Below are 25640 nucleotides of genomic sequence, written 5' to 3' on the forward strand. Positions count from 1 at the left end.
ATCAATAAACTAATTATTATAAAGTCAATTTAATTACTTTGCTAATAAGAAAAAATTTTTGAAAAAAAACATAAGTTATTTAACAAATTAATTAGTATTACTTCTAAATCAAAGTATATGCTCTCTCTCTCGCCTATGGAATAATTGAGTTTGTTTACTTTTTTTTTGTTTAATTAGATTCTTTTCAAAATTTCATCAATTAGTAAATCAATCTATCAAATATCAAAAAAGATAATAGAATAGATAAAAATTGTAATAAATAAGACATTAAAATTGAAAAAAATTATGAAAATATGATATTTTTTATAAAATTAGTTTAAATAAAACAAAAGCTGTAGTTAAAACGAAGCTAAATCTCTTCATAAGTTATGAAAAGCTTTATAGAAAGTAAAATTAATAGTAAATAAAAATGAGTAAAGTATAGATAGATTAGAATCAATTTATTTTTTCTTATATGATTAAATTTTACTTATTAAGTTATGAATGTTATCATGCATTGATAAATTACTTAACTTTTTATTTTTTAACATTTTAAATCATTTAATTCTTTTTCAAAAATTTCAAGGAATAATTGTATAGTAACAATATTTATTAAATTTGTGTGGTTTTCATAATTATAAATTCTTTTATCAGCAGCTAATATGGAAGCAATAGTAAGTATTTAAATAAAATTAACCATAAATCAATTTTATCAAATAATTTATTTTTCTTCAAAATATTCAATCAATTGATAAATATTCCATATTTATTTTTAAAAATAAATTTAATTTATGATAAGTTGAATAATAAAATAAAAATAAGTTACATTTTACTATAAAAAATTAAGATAACAAACATCAATTAGCTCCGATAATGAATAATTAACTTTAAAAAATTTTCATTAAACATTCAGCTAAATAAATTTAATAATTTAACTAGCTTTTAGAACCATAAATTATATATATTATATGTATTGTAAAAATTTATATTTTACAAATATTTTTTTAAAAATTAATTTAAAAATTCAAATAATTATTTAAAAAAATCTTTAGTTTTTGGATTGGAATTTTTAATAGTTGCTCTAGAATGATTATAGTACAGTAAGTATTTTCTTGATTCTCAAATAAAATAGCATGCCATTTTTATTATTTTTTTACATTCAAAATAATAAATATAATTTGAATAAATCAATTCTTGAAAATTTTACTTTAATATTTAAAGTTGAAAAATATGAAAAAATAATTTTATTTAAAAATAAATTTAATTTTGTATTAACTATTTAAAGAGTAAAATAAATATTAATTATAGACATTAAATTAAAAATATCTTTTAAGTTCTTAACTAGTTTTAATATTATATATAGGTAGGTAGGTATTTAGCAATGTAGAAAGATAACAGTAGAGTAGCTATTTTATTTAATTTTAAAATCACTCAATGTTTCTTTTGTGGTTATAAAGTAGTTATTTATTTAATATTTTGTCCTTTTACTTTCAAATATAAGAATGTTAAGAACCTTAAAACAAACCTCTCAAAGAATATGCAGACAACAAAATTAATTCCAGACAGATATAAGCAATAGTAATTCCAAGATTTTGGCATCACAGAAATAGGTTCTTCATCGTCTCTCTAGACTTTGTCAAATATCTAATTTGGTAATTAAAAATTAAAAACATATAACATTTTTTAATTATTTACATCTAGCATGTATTTTGTAAAGGGATCATAAAAGAGTTGTACATAGATTCCAATCAAGAGTATCCCTATCACAGACCCAGTGAAATATTTATTAGTGTAAAAGGGCTTTTTGAAAGGTTTACCAATTGAAAAAGACAAACAAGTTGCTACGTATTGAAAATTTGTAAAGAAGAACAAGGTCTATTATTATAGAGATTAATTTAGAAATTAAATTGAGAATTTAATTTATTAATTTAAAAAATTAAATAAATTTAAGCTAGCTTACATTCCAATTTCCAATTAAATTTAATTAAATGTAAAATATTTTTATTTAATTAATGATAAAATAAAATACCGTGGATTCATAGCAAGATTTTCTACCATCAAGTTCATCTAAGTCACCAATATATGAATGAGCTTGCTTTACAGATAAGTACCAACTTTGACTTTTAAGTGTGAAGAATAAATAAATCTATTTTTTTAAAATTGTAAATATGAGTTATTTATTATTCATATGATATTTGGATTACTTAGAATAAACCGTTTATTGCAACTTAACCAATAACTGAGCAAAGGACAGGAAAGGAAACCAAGCTAGAACCTGGAACTTATTTAGATAGTTTATCATAAGAATCTGTTAATCCCATAAAGAAAGCAAGTGGAAGAATGATAACAACATCCCAATATAAGAACTGGAAGTCACCTGGAAGTGATTGCACTGTGTACAAGAGAGTAGTTGTGAAAAACTGTATCATAGAATATAATGCCATAAACTTAAAACACGAGAAACTAGTCACTAAAGCAGCTCTTCCTTCTTTTAATAACTAAAAAAATTTTTAGAGAATTGCTAATTATTTTTGAAAAAATTTTGTTAAAAATCACTTACTGAAATAACACATGATATATCTTAAACTTTTGAAGTAAAAGGAGCAGCGATAGAGGCCTCTGCTTCTGATAATGATATTCCTATGTCTGCAGTTTTTAATGCACCACAGTCATTAGCACCGTCTCCGCACATACCACAAGTTGGCTTCCAAGGTAGTTTTTACAGCGATTATAGCAATTGAGCTTTTTCATCAGGCTTCATTCTTGCAAATATTTATGTTCTTTGAAGCATAGTTTCTGCTAACTGAGTTTTAGCCTCACTCTAATCAGCCTCAGAAATTATCTTAGAAAAAGCTCTACCTGTTATAGCAAGAGCGAAAGCTTCTTGATTAACCCATGGCACTTATTGTTCCTTGTATTTTGCAAGCATATTAATATCTGTGTAAACGAGAGCCTGCATTTCTTCTTTTTCAGGTACTTCTTCATTTCCTTGCTCTTCTTTATCTTCATTATTATCATCATGATTCAAAATATCTGGTAAATCTAAAGTAGACGGGACACCTCCAGATTTTCTAAGCTTTTAAAGTTAATTAAAGAGAGATCTCCTATTATTTCCAGTAAGTGCGCTAAAAGGACTCTTTATGCTATTACGACTGCTAGAAATAATTTTTTCATTATGCTCAATAATTTCTAATTCTTCGAATAGTTCTTTTTCTTCTTTGATTTCTGGAACTCCTTCTTCTTAATATTAAGCAACTCCTCCAACAGGCTATAAGTTATCTTCATCCAAAACTTTATCACCCATTTCAAAATCTTTCCATTCAATGTATTGTTCATCTGGATTATCAGGGTCATCTTGCAAATCTCCAAAATATACTCTCATGTCTTATCTTACTATATTACATTATCTTCCCACAGATATAGCAGTCAGAGCATTATCACCTGTTACCATAATAGTTCTGATATTAGCATGAGAAAGTTTATCAATAATTTCAGTTGTTATAGGTTTAAGTTTATTCTCCATGATAAGCAAGCCAGTGAATATTAAATCTTTTTCTAAATCTTCCCTATCCATTTTTTAAAGTTTTCTATATGTCATTTTTAACATTCTAATACCAAACGCCAACACTCTAAATCCCTTTCTAGCATAAAAGTCAAGTACCTTTTTAATTTTATTAATATTTTTTTAATTATTAATTTAATCTATAGCGTCTTTAAAATGAAAAGCAATAAATGAGCAAAGAGAATTAATGAAGTTTTATTGCTTTTAAATATTTCTTATAAATTTATTTTTTTAGTTTTGAATGAGCAAAAAGTGAAAAATTACTTTATGGAAGTTATGAGGAATAGAAGATGGACGTGAAAGTTCAAAGATTTTTTCAGGAGAGCCTTTGACATGCAATCTAAAAAAGTCGGTATCATTTGATAAATTACGGACGATTGTACTCATTCTTTAAAGCTTAGAAGAAAATTCAAATCTTTTGATAATACCAATCGATGTAGGGAGTGTTTTCTTAATTATAGATTTTTCAATTGTATTCACATCGTTGTTGAATAACTCTTCCTTTTATGTAGGTTGCACAATAGCGAGTACCAATTCATCATACTTTCCCATGTCATTTTCAATTAATTCCCATTAGGTAGCTTCAAACATTTTCACTTCTAAAGGATCACCAATAAGTTCTCCTTTTACTCTAGTAATGCCATGACAACTAGCCATGCATTCTTTTAAAACTATCTCAGGATCTCCTACAAATGAAAAAGGATTTTATTCTCCATAAATTGACTCATCTTCAGCTATTGTACTTAATTTCACTTTCTTATTCTTGCCTAAATCCTTAGTATCTTCAACCAGCTTTAAAAATTTTACATTGTTTGGAGAATTGTAACAAATTGGACGAACACCATACATATCTAAGCCTTCTTCTGTGAGAGTACCTGTCTTATCAAAGCACATAATAGTAACTTTACCAGAAATATTAACCTTTATTATATTAAATTATAAAAATATTTTATTAATTTTTTTCTTTCTCAAAAATAGATTCTTTGTTAATTTCATTTTTTTATCAAATTTTTTTATGTTTTACCTTTGGTGGAGATATGCAAAATATTTTATGATTCTTTAATCTGTTTATTGCAAACGATATACCAACTGAAAGACAAGTTGGTAGTGCAGGAGGAACAGTTATAGTAACAAGATCGAGGGAATGCAAAAACATGTCTCTAGGATCAACAAATCCTTCTCTGAGACCCTAAATTTGATCTGGAAGAGAATAAATAAAACCCAAGACTGACATGACAGCCATGCAAGCAATAAATTTGAGAGAGTCAACATAAAACGAAAAGGAGTTACTTTTAGGGTATAAAATTGATCTAACCAGTTACCCTTTCATTGTGTTAAAGCTAGTCTGACTAACCAAACCAAGCACAGGAATCTTACCCTTCATGTAATATCTATTAAAATTTATTAATTTAAAGAATTAAAAAATATTATTAAAAATAAATTACCTTGTCTCGATACATTTGGTGCCAGCAAATAATGTAGATTACTTGCCTTCTTCTTAAGAACTATAATAATTATTGTTGTATGGTAAAGAAGATTTCATAATAGGAATAGACTCTCCCGTAAGCATAGATTCATTCATAATACATGATCCATTTAGCAAAATAACATCACAAGGCATAATTTAACCATCTGTAATTTCTATGATATCACCAGGAACTAAATGAATAGAGGATATTTCCTATCTTTTCTTTATAATTTCCAATGCTATATTTAGCATCCCTTATCCCTTTTAAGTATTTAAATTAATTTTAAAAAACAATTTCATTTTTTTAAAATATTAAAATTGAATATTTTATCAACTCAATTTTTTATTAAAATTATAATTTTTAACAGAAATAATTTTAGTAAAAATATAAAATTTTTCTTTTCAAAAACGTTTAATTAAAAAATTTTTTAAAACAAACCAAATAAAATTTATCACATCTTTTTTAATATAAATTCTTTGATAATTTTTAGCTTTCTTATAATCTAAGTTTTTCAAAAATATTTATGTGTTAATATTTATTTAAATGCAAAAAATAATTTTTTTAATAAAATATTTTACCTGGATAATATAATCTTAAATGCATCTATAAACATAAACAGGTGTTTCAAAGTAACTCATTTTTTTAAGTTTAGAGTAATTATTTTTTGCTTCTAATAGATTGATTACAGCAGAAAAAACTGAAGTAACTAAAATAATAGTAGCATAATAATAATAAGGTAATATAAACCATAGAACAAAACTGAATAATTAAAATAGATAGAAAGGAGAGAGCACTTCATCAAATAGTATTTTTACTGTTGTTTTATCAGGTATTTCGGTGTTGTTAAGTCCATAAATAGATTTAAGCTAATCCAAACTTTCTTAATCCTTAATTCCTCTACCATATTAAGTATGAATTTCATTATTAGTTTTTCTATTGAGTGCAAATTATATTGGATGAAAAGAATTCTACAAATCGTCATAGTAGTATGAATATAATCTAAATGTAAATGTCTATTTTATATTAAATATTGCTTAAGTTAAGTAATTTGCATAAATTAGCTACTTAAATTTTATTAAAAATCTTATTAAAATATTTAGATATTTATCATGTACTCTTATTTATTTATTTATAAATTTATACTTTCTTATTAATTCTAAATGAAAAAAACTAACTTAGCATTTAATTTTCTATTTTTAATTTCCATATTGGCATATTAAATAAAATCAAAATTTAAAGTTAATAATTCAATTTAAAATTAGTCTATTTTATTTGCTTTGTAAATACTCAAATAACCTTTATTTAAAATAATTACAAGATATTCCTTAAGCTTATTGTCTATATTCATTTCTTTGATCACTACTGTTTCCAATGTTTCTACATCATCTGTATTTTATTTTTTATAAAAAAATACTATTAAAATGATTTAATTAGTCCATAAACTACCTCCAGATGTAATCTTTAAGAATCTGGCTTTTGATTAATCGCATGATTTCATTTAAATCATAATTTTGAAGTTAATTTGCCATCTTGAAAACAGGTACAAGATACCTCCACTAAATACAAATAAAAAGTAAGAGAAAATCAACTTGATATTTGAGATTTCATATGCTTCAATACTTTTAATAATGCCTTCTTCTTGAACATCATCTGGTAAAACGAAATCGCAGCTGTTTTCCTTTTTTTCTATGTTTTTAGCACTCTCTTCTTAATCAAAGGGGATACTTTTTTAAACAAAAATAAATTATTTAGATATTAAGTCAAAAATGGAACAAATTTTGGAATTTCCAAGAAATTTAATGTCAATTTCAAAGATAAATAAAATTTCTCTCTTATTCGTGCTTGCTAAATAAATCATTTAGATTTTCCTTTCAACGAATTGAAGTAAAAAGGCTTATAATTAAAAATCTAAAAAATAATCCTTTGAGATTTAATATATTGATAATTGCTAATTAAACTTAATGATGAAAGTTAAAAAACTTCATCTCAATTGATCAAAGGACTCTAATCATTATAATTAATTTTTTACAGCTTCTCTTTTAGGGGATTTTGGCTTGATATCATTTATTTGCTAAAACTACTTTGATTGCTTTGAAATATTTACAAAAGTTTGTGAAACTCTATAAATGAATGATATTTTAACCCTTACTTTTTTTTAAATAGCTATTTTTTGATAAATTTATATTAAATCAAAATGTTAATATTTTCTTTCGAAGTGGCTTTAATTCATAAAAAAATCATCACTCTTTTACTTACTATTTTTGGTAAATTCTATCTTAAAAAATAATACATTATTGTTTAGATTCTTGTTTAATAATTTAGGTATATTCATTTTCATTTTCTATAAATTACACATTTTTTAGTATATATACCGTTATTTCATTATCAAATCAATAAACAGTTAATTTTATAAAAAATCGAGAGTGAGTTAAAAATCAAATCTTAAAAAAAAAAGTTGATTTGTGTTTTTTTATTCATTCTAAAGTGTTTTTATGTTGCTTATAGATTCTACTAAAACAACTAAGATTAAATTTATCAAATAATTGTATAAATTTATCTAAAAGATCAAATAAATCGAAATCCAATATTACTAAAAAAGACTTTTTAAAATTAAGTAACCTAAAATATTTAAACGACAAAAACGAACATAAATATCATTTATTTAAATATATGAGTTTGCATTTATTATATACCCAGCACAGTAATTTAACTATTACTTCCTCATAAATAAAGCAGCAAATAAAATTTATTCCAGCAACAAATAATATAAAATAAAGCCAAGAATTAGGCATTACTGTTAAGGGTTTTTCTTCATCTTCTCTTTGAACCGTCAAAAAAATCTTTTAATAAAAAATATTAAAATAATTAAAGATAAAAATGGCTTAAATGAAATTACATTTAAAAACTATTATAAGAATTGACCAGAGAACAAATGAACGTACAACGAAAATATAAGTATTGCAATGACTGAAATGGTAAACCAAGTATTTGTATAGAATGGTTTTTTAAAAGGTTTTCCTATGGAAAAAGCTAAACAAGTAGCTATATATTGATAGCTGCTGAACAGAAAGAGAGTCTTATTTTTAATTTATTTAATAAAAATAATTTATTTTTGTTAGATTATTTTATCAAATTTTACTGTTGATTCAAAGCAATTTTTCCTTTCATCTAGATCTTCTAGATCGCCAAGATAAGTGTGAGCATCTTTAACTGACAAGTACCAAGGTTATTTTTTCAGATGTAAAAACATGTAAGCCTTAATACAATTTATAATTCAAATTATTCAAAATAAAATAAATATATTTTTTTATATTTTACTTAAAAAGCTCCATTTAAAACAGTTTATCCAATAACTGATGAAAGAACTTAAAATGAAACAAGACTAGATCCAGGTACTTATTTAGATAGATTATCACAAGAGTCTGTAAGTCCCATAAAAAAAGCAAGAGGCAGGATAACAGCAACATCCCAATAAAGGAGTTATGTATCACTGGGTATTGATTAGACAGTATAGAGTAAAGTGGTAGTAAAGAATTAAATTGCAGAATATAAAGCCATAAATTTGAAGCAAGAAAAGCTGGTTACAAGTGCTGCTCTTCCCTCTTTTAAAAGCTATAAAAAAAGTTTAATTTATTTACAATAAAAAATTCTTTTAAAAATAAAAAGCAAAATCTAAACATTTTAATTTATTTTTTCAGGATTATTACATGAACAACGCAAGATATATTCTGTACTTTAGAAGTAAAAGGGGCTGCTATTGAGGCTTCTGCTTCTGATAAAGAAATTCCCACATCTGCTGTCTTTAGAGCACCACAGTCATTTGCTCCATCTCCACACATCCCACATACAGGTTTTGAAGGTAGCTCTTATAATGATTATAATAACAATGTCTTTTCTTCTGGCCTCATTCTGGCATATATCTAAGTTTTTTAAAGCATAATTTCTGCTAGATTCTACTTAGCATGACTCTGTTTAGATTCAGAAATTATTTTTGAGAAGGCTCTTCCAGTTACAGCTAATACAAAGTGATCGTCATTTAGCCAAGGGTATTGAAGTTAACTTTCTTCAAATTCTTAAATTTGATCTTTGAAATTAGTATCTGCATACTTCTAAGTTACAGAGTTTTATCTTATAAAATTAGTAGAAGAGTTATCTGTGTTACTTTATATTGATTTTCTTATCATATCTATTTATTCCTTAATAGTCTTATTTAGTTATAAAGGTTTTGAAGTTAAACATTATTAATTGCTCTATTCCAAAATGTTAAACAGTATTTTTTCTTCTTAAATCTCTTAAATACCATCTTCTATGTAGTCTGCAATCCCATCAATTGGTTATAAATTTTCTTCATCAAGGTATTTATCTGAGTGTTCAAAGTCCTTCCAAACAATTTCACTTTCATGATGATTTTCCTCATCAATATCACCAAAATATACTCTAGTTGAATTATTAACTATTAAACACTGCCTAGCTACAGAAATAGCTGTAAGAGAATTGTCTCCTGTAACCATAATCGTGCGAATATTTGCATTATTTAAATCATTAATAATTCCTTTCGTCTCAGGCTTTAACTTGTTTTCCATTATCAGCATCCCAACAAATGTTAATTAGTTTTCAATTTGATCTCTTTCACATTTGTATACATCTTCGATCCTCATATCCAAGTTTTTAATAGCAAATGAAATTATTCTAAAACCTTTTCTTGCATAAAAATCTAAAACCTATTCAATAAACCAAATTATAATTAAAAGAAACTAAAAAAAATATTTTTAAATAAAATATAAAAAGAAAAATAATCTCAAATAAATTTTAGAATAATTTAAATAAATTAAATTAAATAATTTATTTAGTAAAAAGAAATAAATTTAGTTAAGCTTAAAATTTTTTAAAGTTAAAAGAAAGAAATATTTAGTAAAATTAATCAAAATAAATAAACAATTCCTTCTTTTTATTAAACTTAAAATTATTGAAAATTAAAAGAAAATAATAAAGTTAAATTTGTCAAATTATTGATTGGAATCAAAAAATATCTTTTCCTTTATTTTAATTATTTATCTTTGCTTCATAATATTCTTAAATTATTTTTAAGCTTAGTGTAAAAAAATAGATTTAGAGTAATTTTAATATTTAAAAAAATTATTATAAAAAATAATTCAATAAATTTACCTCATGATAGTTATCTGGAATGGTTTCAGGGTTTGATAAATCATGAATTTTCTCTGGGGATCCTTTAACATGAAGACGATAAAAGGGTTAATTATTACCTATTTTCTTAACTATTGAGCTCATTCTTTAGAGTTTTGAAGAGAACTCAAATCTTTTTATTATAGCCAATTGAGAATGGCCTTCGTTGTCTTTTACTAGAGCTTACATTTTAAATTCATAGTTTTAAGAAATGTTTTCTTCTAAAAGTATCCATTTTGTGGCTTCAAACATCTTAATCTCTAAAGGATCTCCAATTATTTAATTATTTACCCTTGTTATACTATGACAACTTGCCATACATTCCTTAAAGACTACATCTGGATCTTCTAAATAAATAAAAGGATTTTTATTTCCATAAAGCTGAGTTTTTTGAATTTAGTTTAGAGATTTGCTTTAAATTTCTTATAATCCCATCCCTTGAATATCCTCAGTTAGCTTGTTAAACTTTACCTTCCTGCCTTAAGTATATCTTATACTTCTTACTCCATACATATCTAGACCTTCTTCTGTTAATGTTCCAGTTTTATCAAAGCACATGACAGTAACTTTGCCACAAATATTAACCTAATTAAATACATATTAATAATTTTAAGTATAAAAATATTATTCTATAACTTACTTTGGGAGGAGATATGCAGAAGATTTATTATTTTTTGAGACGAGACATCGCAAAAGAAATACCAATAGAAAGGCAAGTAGGAAGAGCTGGCGGGACTGTGACAGTAACCAGATCCAAACACTCAAGGAACATTTCTGTATAAGTAACAAAACCCTCATTAATACCCTCAATCCAGTCTGGTAGAGAAACAAAAAAACCCAAAAGAGACATAGCTGCCATAACAGCAATAAATCTCATCGAATCAGTATAAAATGAAAAAGAATTTTGTTTTGGATATAAAATAGATCGTACAAGCTATCCCTTTAAAGTGTTAAAACTGGTCTGACTGACCAATCCAATAACTGGAATTTTTCCTTTTAGATGTATTCTTGTTTCTATGCACTTTGTTCCAGCAAACAAAGTAGATTATTTTCCATCATTCAAGTAATCGTATCTATTTTCATTATAAGGTAAGCTCTGCTTAACAATTGGAATTGATTCACCAGTAAGCATAGATTCATTCATAATACACTACCCATTAAGCAAAATAATATCACAAGGTATTGTTTATCCATCCTATATTTCTATAATATCGCCAGGAACTAAGTGCAAAGAGCTTATTTACTTTCTATGACTTATTATATTCTCACATAATTTAAGTTCCCCATTTTCCTTTTAAATTAAAAATAGATAAATAAATAAATTAGCAAATTTTTCAAAATAAAAGCATTTTTTTATAGCAAATAATGTTCTTAATTAATTAATATTTGATAACATTTTTATAAAGTATATTTATGGTAATAAAGAAATTACAATTTTAATTTTATCTGGCAAATATCTATAAGAAAATACTGGCGTTTCGAAGTAGCTCATTTCTTATAATTTTTTATAGTTAGATTTTGCTTCGTTTAGAGTGACTATAGCTGATACAACAGAGGTAATTAAAATAATAGAAGCATAGAAATAGTAAGGTAAGATCATCCAAAGCAAAAAACTAAAAAGTTGAAACATGTAAAAAGGAGAAAGTACTTCGTAAATCAATATTTTAATGGTAGGTTTTTGAGGTATTTCAGTATTATTTAATCCATATATTGATACCTATTAAGAAAAGGTGTTTTCATCTCTTAACCCTTTACCATATGAGTCTATGATTTATCTATTAGATAGCCTTGTTAAGTCGATCTGGATAGGATTATATTTGTTCTCATTAAAGTAGAACTTATATAACCTATATGTGAAGGTCTTATATAATTTTACAATTTAATTAATTTATTTAAGAAAGATATATCAAATATTACTTTGTATGTTTAAATAGAATCTATTCCATTAAATCCCATTTATTAAATCATTATTTTTTCTAAACTCTACGTTTCATCTTTTGATAAGTTTGGAATATATTTCACATCAACCATTTTAAAAAGCAGAAATATTTACCATCTGAAGTAATTAACAAGAATTCTGCCTCATTAGGAATACATGGCTCCATTTATAACTTAATTCTAAGTGTAACCTACCATCTAGTAAATAGATAGATCACTCCAAAAGTTAAAAAATTTAAAAAATAGAAAACGATCATCTTAATTGGAGATACTTTAAATGACTCTATCATTTTTATAACGCCTTCTTCTTAAACATTCCAAGGCAGAGTAAAATTTACGTTGTTGAATATAAATTTTTACTCTGCTTTATTTTGAGTGTCAAATTCTAAACTAATTATTTAAAAATAGAGTAATTTTTTTAATAGACCATTCAGCTTTGAAGGCAAAAAATAAAAATAAAAACAGATTCCATTTGCATTTAAATGTTTTAAAGTAATTTTTAAGTCTTATATTAATGGTTTAGCAAACTTTACTAGATTTTATAAACAAAATTTGTTCTATTAACAATGAATTATAATTTGATTTCAATAAAATGTGTGTTTGCATTGCATGCATAAATAAGATTAATTTACAGTGGCTATTAGCAGTCACTGAGATGTAAATTATCATTGATATTTTTAGACATTATTAATAGATGCTTTGTCGTTAGATTTAAAAATCAATCCTATTTTAGTTACTTTCTATGACCGCTATTAAATTTAACTCTTTAGATTTTGAATAAATTGATTAAATTCATAGTTTTTGCATACTTTTTAAATATATAGCAAAAATAAGATTCAATCCTCTTTTTAAATCGAGTAAGTTTTTTCCATAAAGTGATAAATAAATCCTTTCATAAAGATAGTAATTAACATAAATTTTTGTGAAAAGATCTCTAGCATTTCCTTTTTTCTAACATTACTTTATTTCCAAAGATTATTTTTATATCATTCAGAAAAATTGTAAGTAATTTTTATATTTTTATAAATAATAGTCCGTACTCTTCTTTAGATGATAATATTTTACACAAAAAATCTTCTTAAAATCATATATAATATCAAGAAAGAGAAAGATTCATTTCAATTTTATTTAAAACAGCGATAGCAAAAATATTAATCAATCGTTATTTCTAAGTAACAAAATATATTATAGAAAGAAAATAAAAATACAAACCATTACTTAATAAATTAACTCTTGTAAAAAATATTTGAAAATTGATCAAAAAGATTTTGGATATTTTAATTTTAACTTTTGAAAAGATAAAACTAGTTTTAAGATTGTTAATATGTAAATACTAATTTGTATTTAAAAAAATATAAAACCAATAATTTATTATTAAGAAACAAAATAGGTATCATATTTTTGCCAAATCCTTCAAATAAATTATATATTTCTAGTAAGACATCATTTTTAATTTGTTAAAACCAATAATAGGGAAGGAATGTTCAAAAGAAATAAATTTATCTAATATTTATCAATTTTTGGCAAGAATTTATTTTCAATTTAATGCATCTAGTAAATAAATAATTTGATATTTAGATTATATCTTAAATTTATCTTGAAAAATAAATATTCTTAAAAACTAAATTTTAAAACAATGTTTAAATAATTAATTTATAAAATCTAAATAAATTGCAAAGTTGTTATCAAAAAATTAAATAAATAGTGATCAACCACTTAAATATTAAAATTATTATTTTTATAAAAGAATGAAAATGAAAACTTAATATTGACTAATAACTTATCACATTAAACTACAATAATAAAAATAACATTTTATTGATACTTAATTAATTATTTTGATTATTATTTTAAATTTCTAAAAATATTACAATTCTACTACATAAAGAGAAGAAAGAAATATAAATCAATTATTTTTTCATAACTTTTCATAGTTGGGGTGTTCTTAGTCGTTCAAGAAGAAGAGCTTGAACATGTCATTGAAGAAGTGGGGATGGTATTTGCAAGCACGTTCACAGTCTGGAGAGAATGTAAGTTCTAACAATTTAGGCTAGAAAGTTCCGTTTTCAATCATAACATCCATACCATAAGAACCTCTACAGTTAGGATGAGGCATACCAGGATACTTCTTGTAGACAGCCATAAACAATTCTTTAACCATAGTTTTGATTTTATCATGAATTGCAGCCCATTTAATTTGTGTGTACTCTTTCTCGAATTCTTCAATGAATTCATCATAGTGAATTTATTTAAGTTTTTTACCATAATTCATAACTGTAAAATGGGTTTCATAGATTTCGCGAGAACGATAATCATTTGTGAAATCGTTGTTTGAGGTACGAATCCAAAAGACTTTATAGATGAAGACTTCGAAAGGCTCAAGTGATCTGACTGAAACAATGTAACGCAAGTCAATCTTCTTACCAAAAAGTGTTACTGGATTAGTTATATATTTTTAGGCTAATCTGGGTAATGTTTCTGTTTAACGAATGATTTAGTCAAGATTATCGGTTACTATCATATCTAAGCTTCTAGCTAAATTAAAAGCCTTGATGATCCAAACATTATCTTCTAAAGTGTTGCGTCTTCTTTTATATTCACCAACAAATTCGTTCATTTAAGTTTTTAAGTTATATGTGGGTTAAATCCAATCAACTTGGCCAAGAGTAGAGAAAACTGTATCAGCCAAATGATTTTTTTGAACAATATGGCACTCATCTGGGAATTAGTTGCAGAATTTAGTCATGTAGTGGTCTCTAATAGTTTCTTCAAAACAGTGAGTCAAGAAAATAACATTAGCTTCTTCAAGAGTTTTGCAAAGTTAAAATTCAGGAGCAGTGAGATACTCAGAAACAAGAGAGTTGTCAGTGATAACCTTCAAAGGTGTCTATTTTGGCAAAGTATCATTCAATCCTACGAATTTAGCAGGGATACTCTTGAATTCAGAAATATACTTTTTGCCATACAAAGTTGTTTACATCAATTTATTTTTGTATTCTTGGTTAGCCTTGATAAAGAAATCATCAGGTACGTTGAACCATATAGAAAGTCTAGCAGAACGATGTGACTTTTCATCGAATCCAACTAAATAATCTCTGAATAAGCAGCTTCCTGCAGAGATATCCTCTAATGGCCACATTATAGTGTAGGACTTTGCTTCCTTTAATTAATTATTAGGAGCATAAAGGAAAGGAACCATACGAATGTTAGGTGTATCAGAGTGCTATACAGAGATACCACATAAATCATTTAAATACCAGTAAGAAGTTTCATCCATCTATCTATTTTTTTTAAATAAAAATCAATATTGAATTAAAAATAATTTATTAAATTTGATTAGAATCAATCAATCAATTCTAATCTAATTTTATTTAATTTTTAAATAAAAAAATTATTTCTATTTTATTAATTGCTTTTGTTAAGTCTAAAAAGATTTATATTATTAAGCTGAGTTTTATTCAAAAAAAATATATAATTTATTTGTAATATTTACTCTTCACTCATAAGACGGTAATTGCCAGCAATCTTCCAGATATTCTTAATGATAAAGCGTATATCTTCTTCGTTTGGTTAAGGTTTTCCATAAGCGAAGGTTCTATCGTTAACACTCATTAAAGTAGGACAAACTTCTTTAATCTTTCCTTATTCATAAAGATCCCACAAAAGCATTTCTACTTCCCAGTCTAGATTTATATTTTTTAACTTGCTGCACTTAGATAACAAATTTAAAAGCTTTGGTGTATCAGTTTCAGCCTTGAAATCATTCTTAGAGAGATCTAAGTGAATCAAATTCTTAAAAGCTGTAAAAACTGTAAAATCTTCTAATCTGAAGACTCCCTTTTTCTATAAATCTAACTATTTAATCATGTCAGTTTTAAGCTTTGTGCTCTTATCTAAGTTGTACTTAAAGTGAGCAAACTTAAGACCAAAGTCGGTTGCATTTTTGGTAAACTTGGAATTTAACAATTCAATATTGGGAAACTCCTCTTCGATTTTTTCGAAAAATCCTTCTGTGTCGCTGACTGGGTTGTAGTTCAAAAAGAGCACTTTCAAAGCTGGTAACTTCTAAAGGACTTATCTGACTAAATCTAAGGACTCAACTTAGTTATCAAATAAGGAAAGAGAAACAACATCCTTTTAAATATCTAATGTAGTAGGATCAACGATTCCTTGTTCATCGAATTCAACAACTTCCTTGCATTCAAATTTATCTGATTTTGTAATTCCAGGTATGTTTTTTTTATCTCCAAAATATTGCAATTCGTATCTTAGCTTGTTGATTAGCTCAGGACTGGATTCAAGAGCGCTTCTCAAACCCTCCATTTTGAATGTGAATTAATGGTCAATCAAAATAACTTTGGAGTGCTTTTCAACATTTTCTAGAGCTACTGATTAGAAAGTTTCTTCCTCCTAGTTGTCCTAAACTGCAAAACTATCAGTGAAATCAAAAACTTCTTTTTCTAACTTATCTAATAATTAAGGTACTAAGTGAGCAGGGAAACCAGCTCCGTACAATTAGACTCCGTGGAACTCATAAAAATCCTTGTACTTTCCTTCTAATACTATTTCACCTTTTTGTTATTCCATTTTAAGATACCTACTTATTTCTTCTTTATAATTTACTAAATTCCTTTTATAATTTTTTGCAAATATTAAGTTATTGAATTTATATTCACTTATTTATTTGTGGAGTTTAAATATCTAAAAAAAAGAAAACAAAGATCTTTCTTTTTTATCTAAACACTCAAAAGATATCAGTCAAGCTTAACTTTTTTGACAAAATTATATTTTGAAGATAATATTGAGCTTATCAGTTTAATTAAAAATATATCTATTTGTAAACTCATTAAGACTTTTATTTTTTAATGAATAATTTACAATATATTTCAATAGACATTATTTTTTATTTTATTCAACTCTATTTGTATTAATATACTTATTACCAAAAACTACAATTTTAACATATCATAAAAAGCTTTCAATAAATATTTTTTAAAAATAATTTACAAAAATTACAAAAAAACATACATACATACATACATACATACATACATACATACATACATAATTTGAATAAAAATCAAAACATTTTTTAAATAAGCTATATGTTAGATTAATTCTCATTTAAAAAAAAAAAATATGTAGACTGCCATTTAATCATTTATATATTAATATTTTTTACAAATTCTGCTAATTACTTATATCCTATCATTTCGAATTTTAAAACCATGAAAAGCAAAAGAATGTTTATTATAAATAATATCTGTTTAGAAATATTTAAAATGTTTAGTTTATTTGGAAAATTTAATTTTAATATTCAGATTTAAAAAATAAAAACTAAATTAAAATATAAAAATAAGATAAATATTTTTTTTTTAATAATTATCAGTCATCATTCCAAGATGAATATTATGAACCATAAAGAACTCTGTTTTCATAAAATTATAAAGGTTTTTTTAAAAGCTTCTGCATTTTGTTATTTTAACATGTACAATATTCTCTTCGAGTATAGCTACACAATATGTCATCATGATTATCAATAAATAAATAAGCAAAATGAGTCTTTCCTTATTCTTAATAAATTTTTTGAAATATCTTAGCTTATTTGTCGTGATACAAGTATTCACCGTAGTCATAACAATCGTAAATATATTTCTTACCAAATGAAGTGAAATTAAATTATGTTAACCTTTTAAATTTTTAAAAGAATTGAATGAGATAACTTGGCAAATAATTGACACTATAAAGTTTTAGAGCTACTAATCTGTGATAATCTTTGTAAATTTTTTCAATTTAGAAATTTTGTAACATTTATTTTTAATCAATATTGAATTAATATGAATACTATTAATATTAGAATTAAACATCTAAATTTATTAACTTCTTTTGGTTATTAAAATGTTTGCTGTTTTTTTTTAAGAATTCTAAAAAAATAGAGATATATCGGAAATCAAGAGACACATTTTAAAGACAATTTATTTAGGATATAAATTCATATTCTTAAATTATTTTAGTTTTACTTAAATCCAGTGATAAATGTGTGATGTTTGCCTTCATAAAATTAACACTATTAATTAATTCAAAAATATTTTTTTTCATTTCATTATTATTATCTTGAGCAATCAATTTTAGCTCTATATTTTAGCTACTGCCTATCTTTTAAAGAAGATAAAAATATGATTGAATAATTTCAATCAAATCTTAAATACTTTCAAAGTCAATTTCAAATTATCTTCTTTCTATTTCTTCAGATAATTTATGTTTTATCTTTGCCATTTATTATTTTTCATTACTTTCAATTATATTTAAATTTATATCGTAAGCATTCTAGATATTTCTTTATATTTAATTTTATAGAATAAAATCTTTATAAAACTATATTTTAAATTTACTATTTAAATACATTTTAATTGAGTCATTAAAGTTATATTTTATTAAACAATTCTCAATCTATCCTCTTTGTACTTTATTAATATTTTGTTCTTTTAAACTAAAAATTGTTACATTTTCTTTAGTGGTAAAACTAAAATTGTGTCTTGATTTAATTTACTATAGAAGAAAGCATGTTTTAACACCAGTGAACTAAAGATCTTTAAATAAAATATTTATCTCTGCCATTTAGTGCTCAGATATTTTAAATTACAATAAATCAGCTTTATCTTCAAATTATAGTTTTAAACATAATTGAGAAGAGCTATTCCCATTATAAAGAGAAGCATAAAGCTGATTTTGGTTTAATAGTTCTACCTTTATATTTTGAAGATCAATTATTATTAATTTTTACAAAATTTGAATGAAAGGCTGCTAATTCTATTTTATATTGACAAAATAAGTATTTTCTTTATCACCTCTTATAAATATTGAAGAACAAAATTGATTATCAAATCCTATCTAACATAATCCGCAACCAATGATTAAATTATTATTTCTGTAGCTCAATTCAATACATTAATCCTAATAAAATTTATCTTTAACAAACAAAATAAAACGCTTTACTTGCTTGAATTAGAATTAGTTCCTATAAAATTAAATATATAGCTTTTTGATTGCAGTTTATTACTCAAGAATGATTTCAAAATTCTCAAGAAAGCAACTTTTAAGCTAAACATTATCAAAATTTAATATTATTTCTTCTATGTTAGGAAATACTTTAGTAAATAAATGTTAAAAATCCACACCTCTAAGGTTCTCATTGCTTAATTCTATTTTCAAGTTAGTAACTTATTACTATGGCCCATGAATGAGAGTCTAAATTTATTTTAAAGATTATATGAAATTCATCAAAAACTACTAACTATATTTATTTTCTTTTTGAATAAGCCTTATTTTTTTCACTTTTTAAAACAGTATCAATTTAAAGTAAAATTATATGTAAATTTGTGAATAGTATTTATATCCTCTACTAGACGATTTTTAAAATTAAATAGGTTTTGAGAACGCGAACTAGATTATCCCTATAGAAATTTTTCATTTCACATTTAATAATAGTTAAAATTTAATTTATTCCAAAAATTAATTAAAATTAATAATTTTAATTACTTTAATTCATTAATTTAAGATAAATCATATAAATTAGACTTATTGTAAAAGTAAATTTTGTTCAAATGTTTTATAAAAATAATATTTAAAATGTTATCATACATAAATATTTTATAAAAAATACACTATTTATTTAAAATTCTCGCTTATCATACTAACTGATTTAAAAAATAAAAACTAAATTAAAATAAATATTATAAAAAATAAAATAAATATTTTTTTTAAATAGTTAGTGTTCAGTCATCATTCCATGATGAATATTATGAACCATAAAGAACTCTGTTTTCATAAAATTTTAAAGGCTGTTTTAAAAGCTTCTGCATTTTGTTATTTTAACATGTACAGTATTCTCTTCGAGTATAGCTGCACTAAATGTTATCATGATTATCGATAAATAAATAAGCAAAATGAATTTTTCCTTTTTCTTAATATATTTGTTGAAATAGCTTAGTTTCTTTATAGTTTTTATGGTGATACAAGTATTCATTGTAGTCATAATATCCATTCTCATAATAATTCTTTTTGCATGAAGTGAAATAAAATTATGTTAACCTTTTAAATTTTTAAATGAATTGAATGAGATAACTAGGAATAAATTGCACTCTATAAAGTTTAAGAGTTACTAATCTATGATAATCTTTGTAAATTTTATCAAAACACAAATTTTATAGCATTTATTTTTAAGCAATATTTAATTCATATTAATCCCAACAATATTTGAATTAAACATCTAAATCTCTTAAATTCTATTGGTTATTAAAATGTTTACTGTTTTTTTTTAAGAATTCTAAAAAGCTAGAGATATTTTGTAAATTAAGAGATATATTTTAAAGGCAATGTATTTAGGATATAAATGCATATTCTTAAATTATGTTAGTTTCACTTAAATTCAAAGATACCTTTGTGATGTTTACCTTCATAAAATTAACATAACTTATTAATTCAAAAATATTTATTTTCTTTTCATTAATATTATTTTTCTAGGCAATAAATTTTAGTTTTATATTTTATCTACTGCCTATTTTATGAAGAACATAGAAATATGATTGAATAATTTCAATCACATCTTAAATACTTTCTAAGTCAATTTCAAATTATCTTCTTTCTTTTTCTTCAGATAATTTATGTTTTATCTTTGCTATTAATTATTTTTCATTATTTTCAATTAGATATAAATTAATAATGTAAGCTTTCTAGATATTACTTTATATTTAATTTTACAGAATAAAATCTTTATAAAACTATATTTTAAATTTACTATTTAAATGTATTTTAATTGATTCATTTAAATTATATTTTATTAAACAATTATCTATCTATACTCTTTGTAGTTTATTAATATGTTCTTCTTTTAAACTAAAAATTGTCACATTTTCTTTAATGATAAAACTAAAATTGTGTCTTTATTTAATTTACTATAGAAGAAAGCATGTATTAACACCATTAAACTAAAATTCTTTAAATAAAATATTTATCTCTACCAGTTAGTGCTCAGATATTTTAAATTACAATAAATCAGCTTTATCTTCAAATTATAGTTTTAAACATAATTGAGAAGAGCTATTCCCATTATAAAGAGAAGCATAAAGCTGATTTTGGTTTAATAGTTCTACTTTTATATTATGAAGATCATTTATTATAAATTTTTACAAAATTTGAATGAAAGGCTGCTAATTTTATTTTATAATGATAAAATAAGTATTTTCTTTAATACCTCTAATAAATATTGAAGAACCAAATTGATTATCAAATCCTATATTACATAATCCGCAACCAATGATTAAATTATTATTTCTGTAGCTCAATTCAATACATTAATCCTGATAAAATTTATCTTTAACAAACAAAATAAAACGCTTTACTTGTTTGAATTAGAATGAGTTCCTATAAAATTAAATATATAGCTTTTTGATTGTAGTTTATTACTCAAGAAAGATTTTGAAATTCTCAAGAAAGCAACTTTTAAGCTAAACTTTATCAAACATTAAAATTAGTTCTTCTACATTAGGAAATATTTTAGTAAATAAATACTAAAAATCAACACCTCTAAGGTTCTCATTGCTTATTTCTATTTTTAAGCTAATAACTTTTTACTATGGCTCATGAATGAGAGATTAAATTTATTTTAAAGATTATATGAAATTCATCAAAAACTAACTAATTAACTTTATTTTCTTTCTGAATAAGCCTTATTTTTTTCACTATATTAACCACTATCAATTTAAAGTAAAATTATATGTAAATTTGTGAATGGGATTTATATCCTCTACAAGAAAAACAGATGCTTCTTAAAATTAAATAGATTTTTGGAACGCGAACTCACTTGATTATCCCTATAGAAATTTTTCATTACATAATTAATTATTTTTGATGTTAGTAGTCCCTTGTGGCATAAAACCTCTGCCCTGCCCAAGAGATCATCATCATTTAGATAATTTTAAAAATTAAAGAATAACATAAAATAAATATAATTTTTTAAAAGAGATATAATTAACTAAATGAATATTAATACTAGAGTTGATCAAAATAAAATAAATATATTCTACATTTTTCATTAATATTTTTTCAATCAATTTTCCAAAAAGAAAGATATCCATTAAAAACAATTTTGTTTACAAAAAACGATGAAGTCTTCTTTAAAAGTTTTTACATTTTATTATTTTAACAAGTGCAGAATTCTCTTCTAGTGTAGCTACATTAATTATCATCATGATTATCTATAAGCAAATAAGCAAAATGAGCTTTTCCTTTTAATTCCAATGCCTACTCAAACAACTTAATTTCTTGACAATAACTATAATAATAGTCATAATCGCTTTCATATTAATTACGATTTTTATGATTAACCTTCTTTTTCCAAAAAAAGTATGATATGCTTGTTAATCTTTTAAATTTTTAAAAAATTTCTGAGAAATAATATGGCTATTTTTCTATGTTGTAGATATTTATATTGATTAGTTTTTCATAATATTTGTAAATCTTATCTAATTTAATATCTTTTTTTTAAAATAAATAATCTTTACTTAATTAATGTTCGTACTGATAAATTTTAGGTTATACTTCCAAACTAAACAAATTATGCTATTTCTTAAAAATTAATCTATTTTTTTGTAAGAAAATAAAGAATTCATATATATCTAATATCTTCAGAGACACATTTTAAAGATATTTTAATTAAGAAATAAATGAATATTCCTAAATTAAATTATTTTTCCTTAGATTCAAAGATAATTCTGTAATTTTTACTTCCATAAATTTAATATTACTTATCAGTTCAAAAAAGTTTTTTTACAATTCATCATTTTAACTTTTTATAGTTACTAATTTTAGGTTTATATTTTATTACTTCTCGATATTTTGAAGAGCACAAAAGTAAGATTAAACTATTTCGATAGCATCATAAATATTTTCAAAATCAATCTCAAACCTTTTTCTTTCATTTTTTTCATTCTAATTATATTTAATCTTAATTATTAGTTTTCTTTAGTAATTATCTAATAAATATAAATTAATATCATATGCACTCAAACTATTGCTTAATGCTAAATTTTACAAGACATATTATTTGTAAAACTAAATTTTAAATTTTGTATTTAAATTTATTTTACTTGAATTATTTAAGTCATATTTTTACAAGCATTTTTAAATATATTCTTTGTTAAATATTTCTATGTTCTCTTATTTAAAGCTAAATATACTCACATTTTGATTAATTATAAAACTAAAATTATGCCTTTTTTTTATTTATTAGTTTAGAAAAGATTGATTAAAACCTGAGATCTACAACACTTCGGAAAGTATATTAATCTCTGCTATTTTATGCTCATCTATTTTAAATTACAACAAATCATCTAATTCATCAAAATCTAGTTTTAAAGTTATTATTTACGAATTTCCATTCGAAAGCGAAGCATAAAGTTTATTTTGATGAGATAGTTCTACTTTTATGTCAGAAATATCATTTTCCATATATTTTTATAAAATTTCAATGAAATGCTTCTAATTTTATTTTATATTGATTGAATAAGTATTTTCTTTGAGACATTTAAACCATATTGAAGTATTAAAATCATTTTCAAAACCTATTTGGCAAAATCCGCAAGAAATGGCTAAATTATTATATCTATAGATATAATCAATAGGCTAATCATTATAGAATTTACTTCTTACAAATAATATAAAAGACTATACTTGTTAAATCGAAAATTTATTCCTGTAAAACATTATATAAAGCTATTCTATTTTAATCTGTTTTTAAAGACAGATTTACAATTTTTTCAGAAAATTATTATCTAGTTATGTTTTATCTAATGTTATTATAAGCTCTTTTATATTAGGAAATACTCTATCGAACAAGCATAAAAAATCAATACCTTTAATATTCTCATTTTTTATTTCTATTTTTAACTTATCAATGCTCTCTAATTGTTTATCTTAATTTTATATAATAGTTTAAATTTATTTTAAAGAATCAATGAGCTTCATTTATTTATATGTAATTTTATATGTTTATTTATTTATTAATTATCTGAAAAAGAAAATAAAGATTCAATTAAAAATAATAATTTAAGTTTTAAAATTTATTAATATCATCTATCAGTCAAAAAGACGCTTTTAATTATATTAGAAACTTTAATTGAAATATATAAAAAAAGGGATACTCAGGAAAACAAATAATATAGCTATTCTAGAATAATTATTTCCTAGGGAGATATGTATTTAGTAGAATAATAAATATTATTTTTTAAATTAAAAACTAAAAATTCGTCTAAAATTTCTTTATTTAAATATTCATTAAAATACCCTATCCAAAATTAAAGAGGCATTTAACTCTATGATTTTCATTTATTTATTTTATAATTTAGTTTTGTTTTAAACTTAATGTATAAAAGTAATTTAATAATGATTGTTTATAATATTTTACATATTATTTATTTCATCAACCAATTAAATAGATGTTTTTGATAAAACAATTAATTAATAAATTTAGAGAATTGTTTAAAAAAGTTAGCATAAAATATTTTTTTATATTATTTTTTAAATCTTTGAAGGATAAAAACTTTAATTGCTAATGAATGAAAGAAAATCTAAATAAAGAATGTATTCTTTGAAATAATTATAAAAATCAATTAAAATACCAAAATAGAAAAATAAAATACTAGATTAAATATCAGAATACTAACATAAAATTAAAAATAAATGATATATAAGCAAATTTATTCTTAACTATTTTAATCTGAATATTTTAAATTTAAATTTTACTTGAGATTTTTATCCAAAGTAGTTTTAATAGATAAAGGTAATATTCTATATGTAAAATATATAATAAAAATTTACTTTAATTTAGAACTTTTCTATACGAGTGCTTATTTTAAATGCTTCAAATTTCATGGATATATCCAAAGCCTTTTAATACATAAAAATAGAACTATCTTCAGTCTATATTATTTATTCAAAAAAATTATAGACTTAACAAGAATTAATAGTAACTATTTTCTTATATTAAATACAAAATTTGACTGTAATTTCAATTTTGGAATAAGATTGTTTCATAAGAAAAATTAAGTCTAAACTATAAAATACTGAGTTGAATAAATAATTTAAACAGTTTATAACTTAGTTAAAATATTTTAACCATCAATGCTCATATTTACACTAGGCATATTTATAAAAATGAGTAAATTCTTTTGGCTAAACTGATTTATTTTAATGAAAATTTTTTTTATTTTATTTATAAATTTATAAGTCTTTTAATTAAATCAAAAATAGAACAATTTAATAATTGCTTTCTACTAATTTGTAATTTATTGTAGTCTTTCAAATTTATTTTTTTATATTATAATTTGATTTACTACTTAAGAGCATATTTTTAGCATACAACATTAGTGATTATAAAATATTTGTAAATACGGTTAATGTTTTAATTTTGTAGATAAAAAAATATTTTTTTTTGTCTTAAATAGCAAAAA

General features: G+C 23.2%; 4 protein-coding genes across 4 annotated transcripts; all 4 read right to left on the bottom strand. All coding sequences in view use genetic code 6, as the record gives it.

Annotated features, from left to right (window-relative positions):
- Positions 1–1410: 1410 nt before the first annotated feature.
- Positions 1411–7074, bottom strand: TTHERM_00913380 (E1-E2 ATPase family protein; the record flags this gene model as incomplete). Its single annotated transcript, XM_001020204.2, has 12 exons — positions 1411–1623; positions 1675–1854; positions 2009–2125; positions 2184–2477; positions 2540–3640; positions 3806–4462; positions 4566–4932; positions 4987–5270; positions 5589–6023; positions 6326–6396; positions 6457–6734; positions 7040–7074. The coding sequence occupies 12 exons, from the start codon at positions 7072–7074 to the stop codon at positions 1411–1413; spliced, it is 4032 nt and encodes a 1343-aa protein (XP_001020204.2).
- Positions 7075–7664: 590 nt separating this feature from the next.
- TTHERM_00913390 (E1-E2 ATPase family protein) lies at positions 7665–12817 on the bottom strand (the record flags this gene model as incomplete). The annotated part of the gene is made up of 11 exons (XM_001020205.2): positions 7665–7850; positions 7907–8086; positions 8150–8266; positions 8329–8622; positions 8718–9731; positions 10177–10779; positions 10835–11485; positions 11627–12055; positions 12112–12188; positions 12248–12522; positions 12765–12817. 11 exons carry the CDS (start codon positions 12815–12817, stop codon positions 7665–7667), a joined length of 3879 nt encoding a protein of 1292 aa, XP_001020205.2.
- Positions 12818–14050: 1233 nt separating this feature from the next.
- Positions 14051–16719, bottom strand: TTHERM_00913400 (tubulin-tyrosine ligase family protein; the record flags this gene model as incomplete). Its single annotated transcript, XM_001020206.1, has 2 exons — positions 14051–15413; positions 15626–16719. The coding sequence occupies 2 exons, from the start codon at positions 16717–16719 to the stop codon at positions 14051–14053; spliced, it is 2457 nt and encodes an 818-aa protein (XP_001020206.1).
- Positions 16720–17517: 798 nt separating this feature from the next.
- On the bottom strand, positions 17518–19325 carry TTHERM_00913410 (hypothetical protein; the record flags this gene model as incomplete). The annotated part of the gene is made up of 4 exons (XM_001020207.1): positions 17518–18056; positions 18153–18469; positions 18683–19150; positions 19282–19325. 4 exons carry the CDS (start codon positions 19323–19325, stop codon positions 17518–17520), a joined length of 1368 nt encoding a protein of 455 aa, XP_001020207.1.
- Between the last annotated feature and the right edge of the window lie 6315 nt (positions 19326–25640).

Source organism: Tetrahymena thermophila (genome assembly GCF_000189635.1).
Source record: "Tetrahymena thermophila SB210 genomic scaffold scf_8254576, whole genome shotgun sequence".
Lineage (NCBI taxonomy): Eukaryota > Ciliophora > Oligohymenophorea > Hymenostomatida > Tetrahymenidae > Tetrahymena > Tetrahymena thermophila.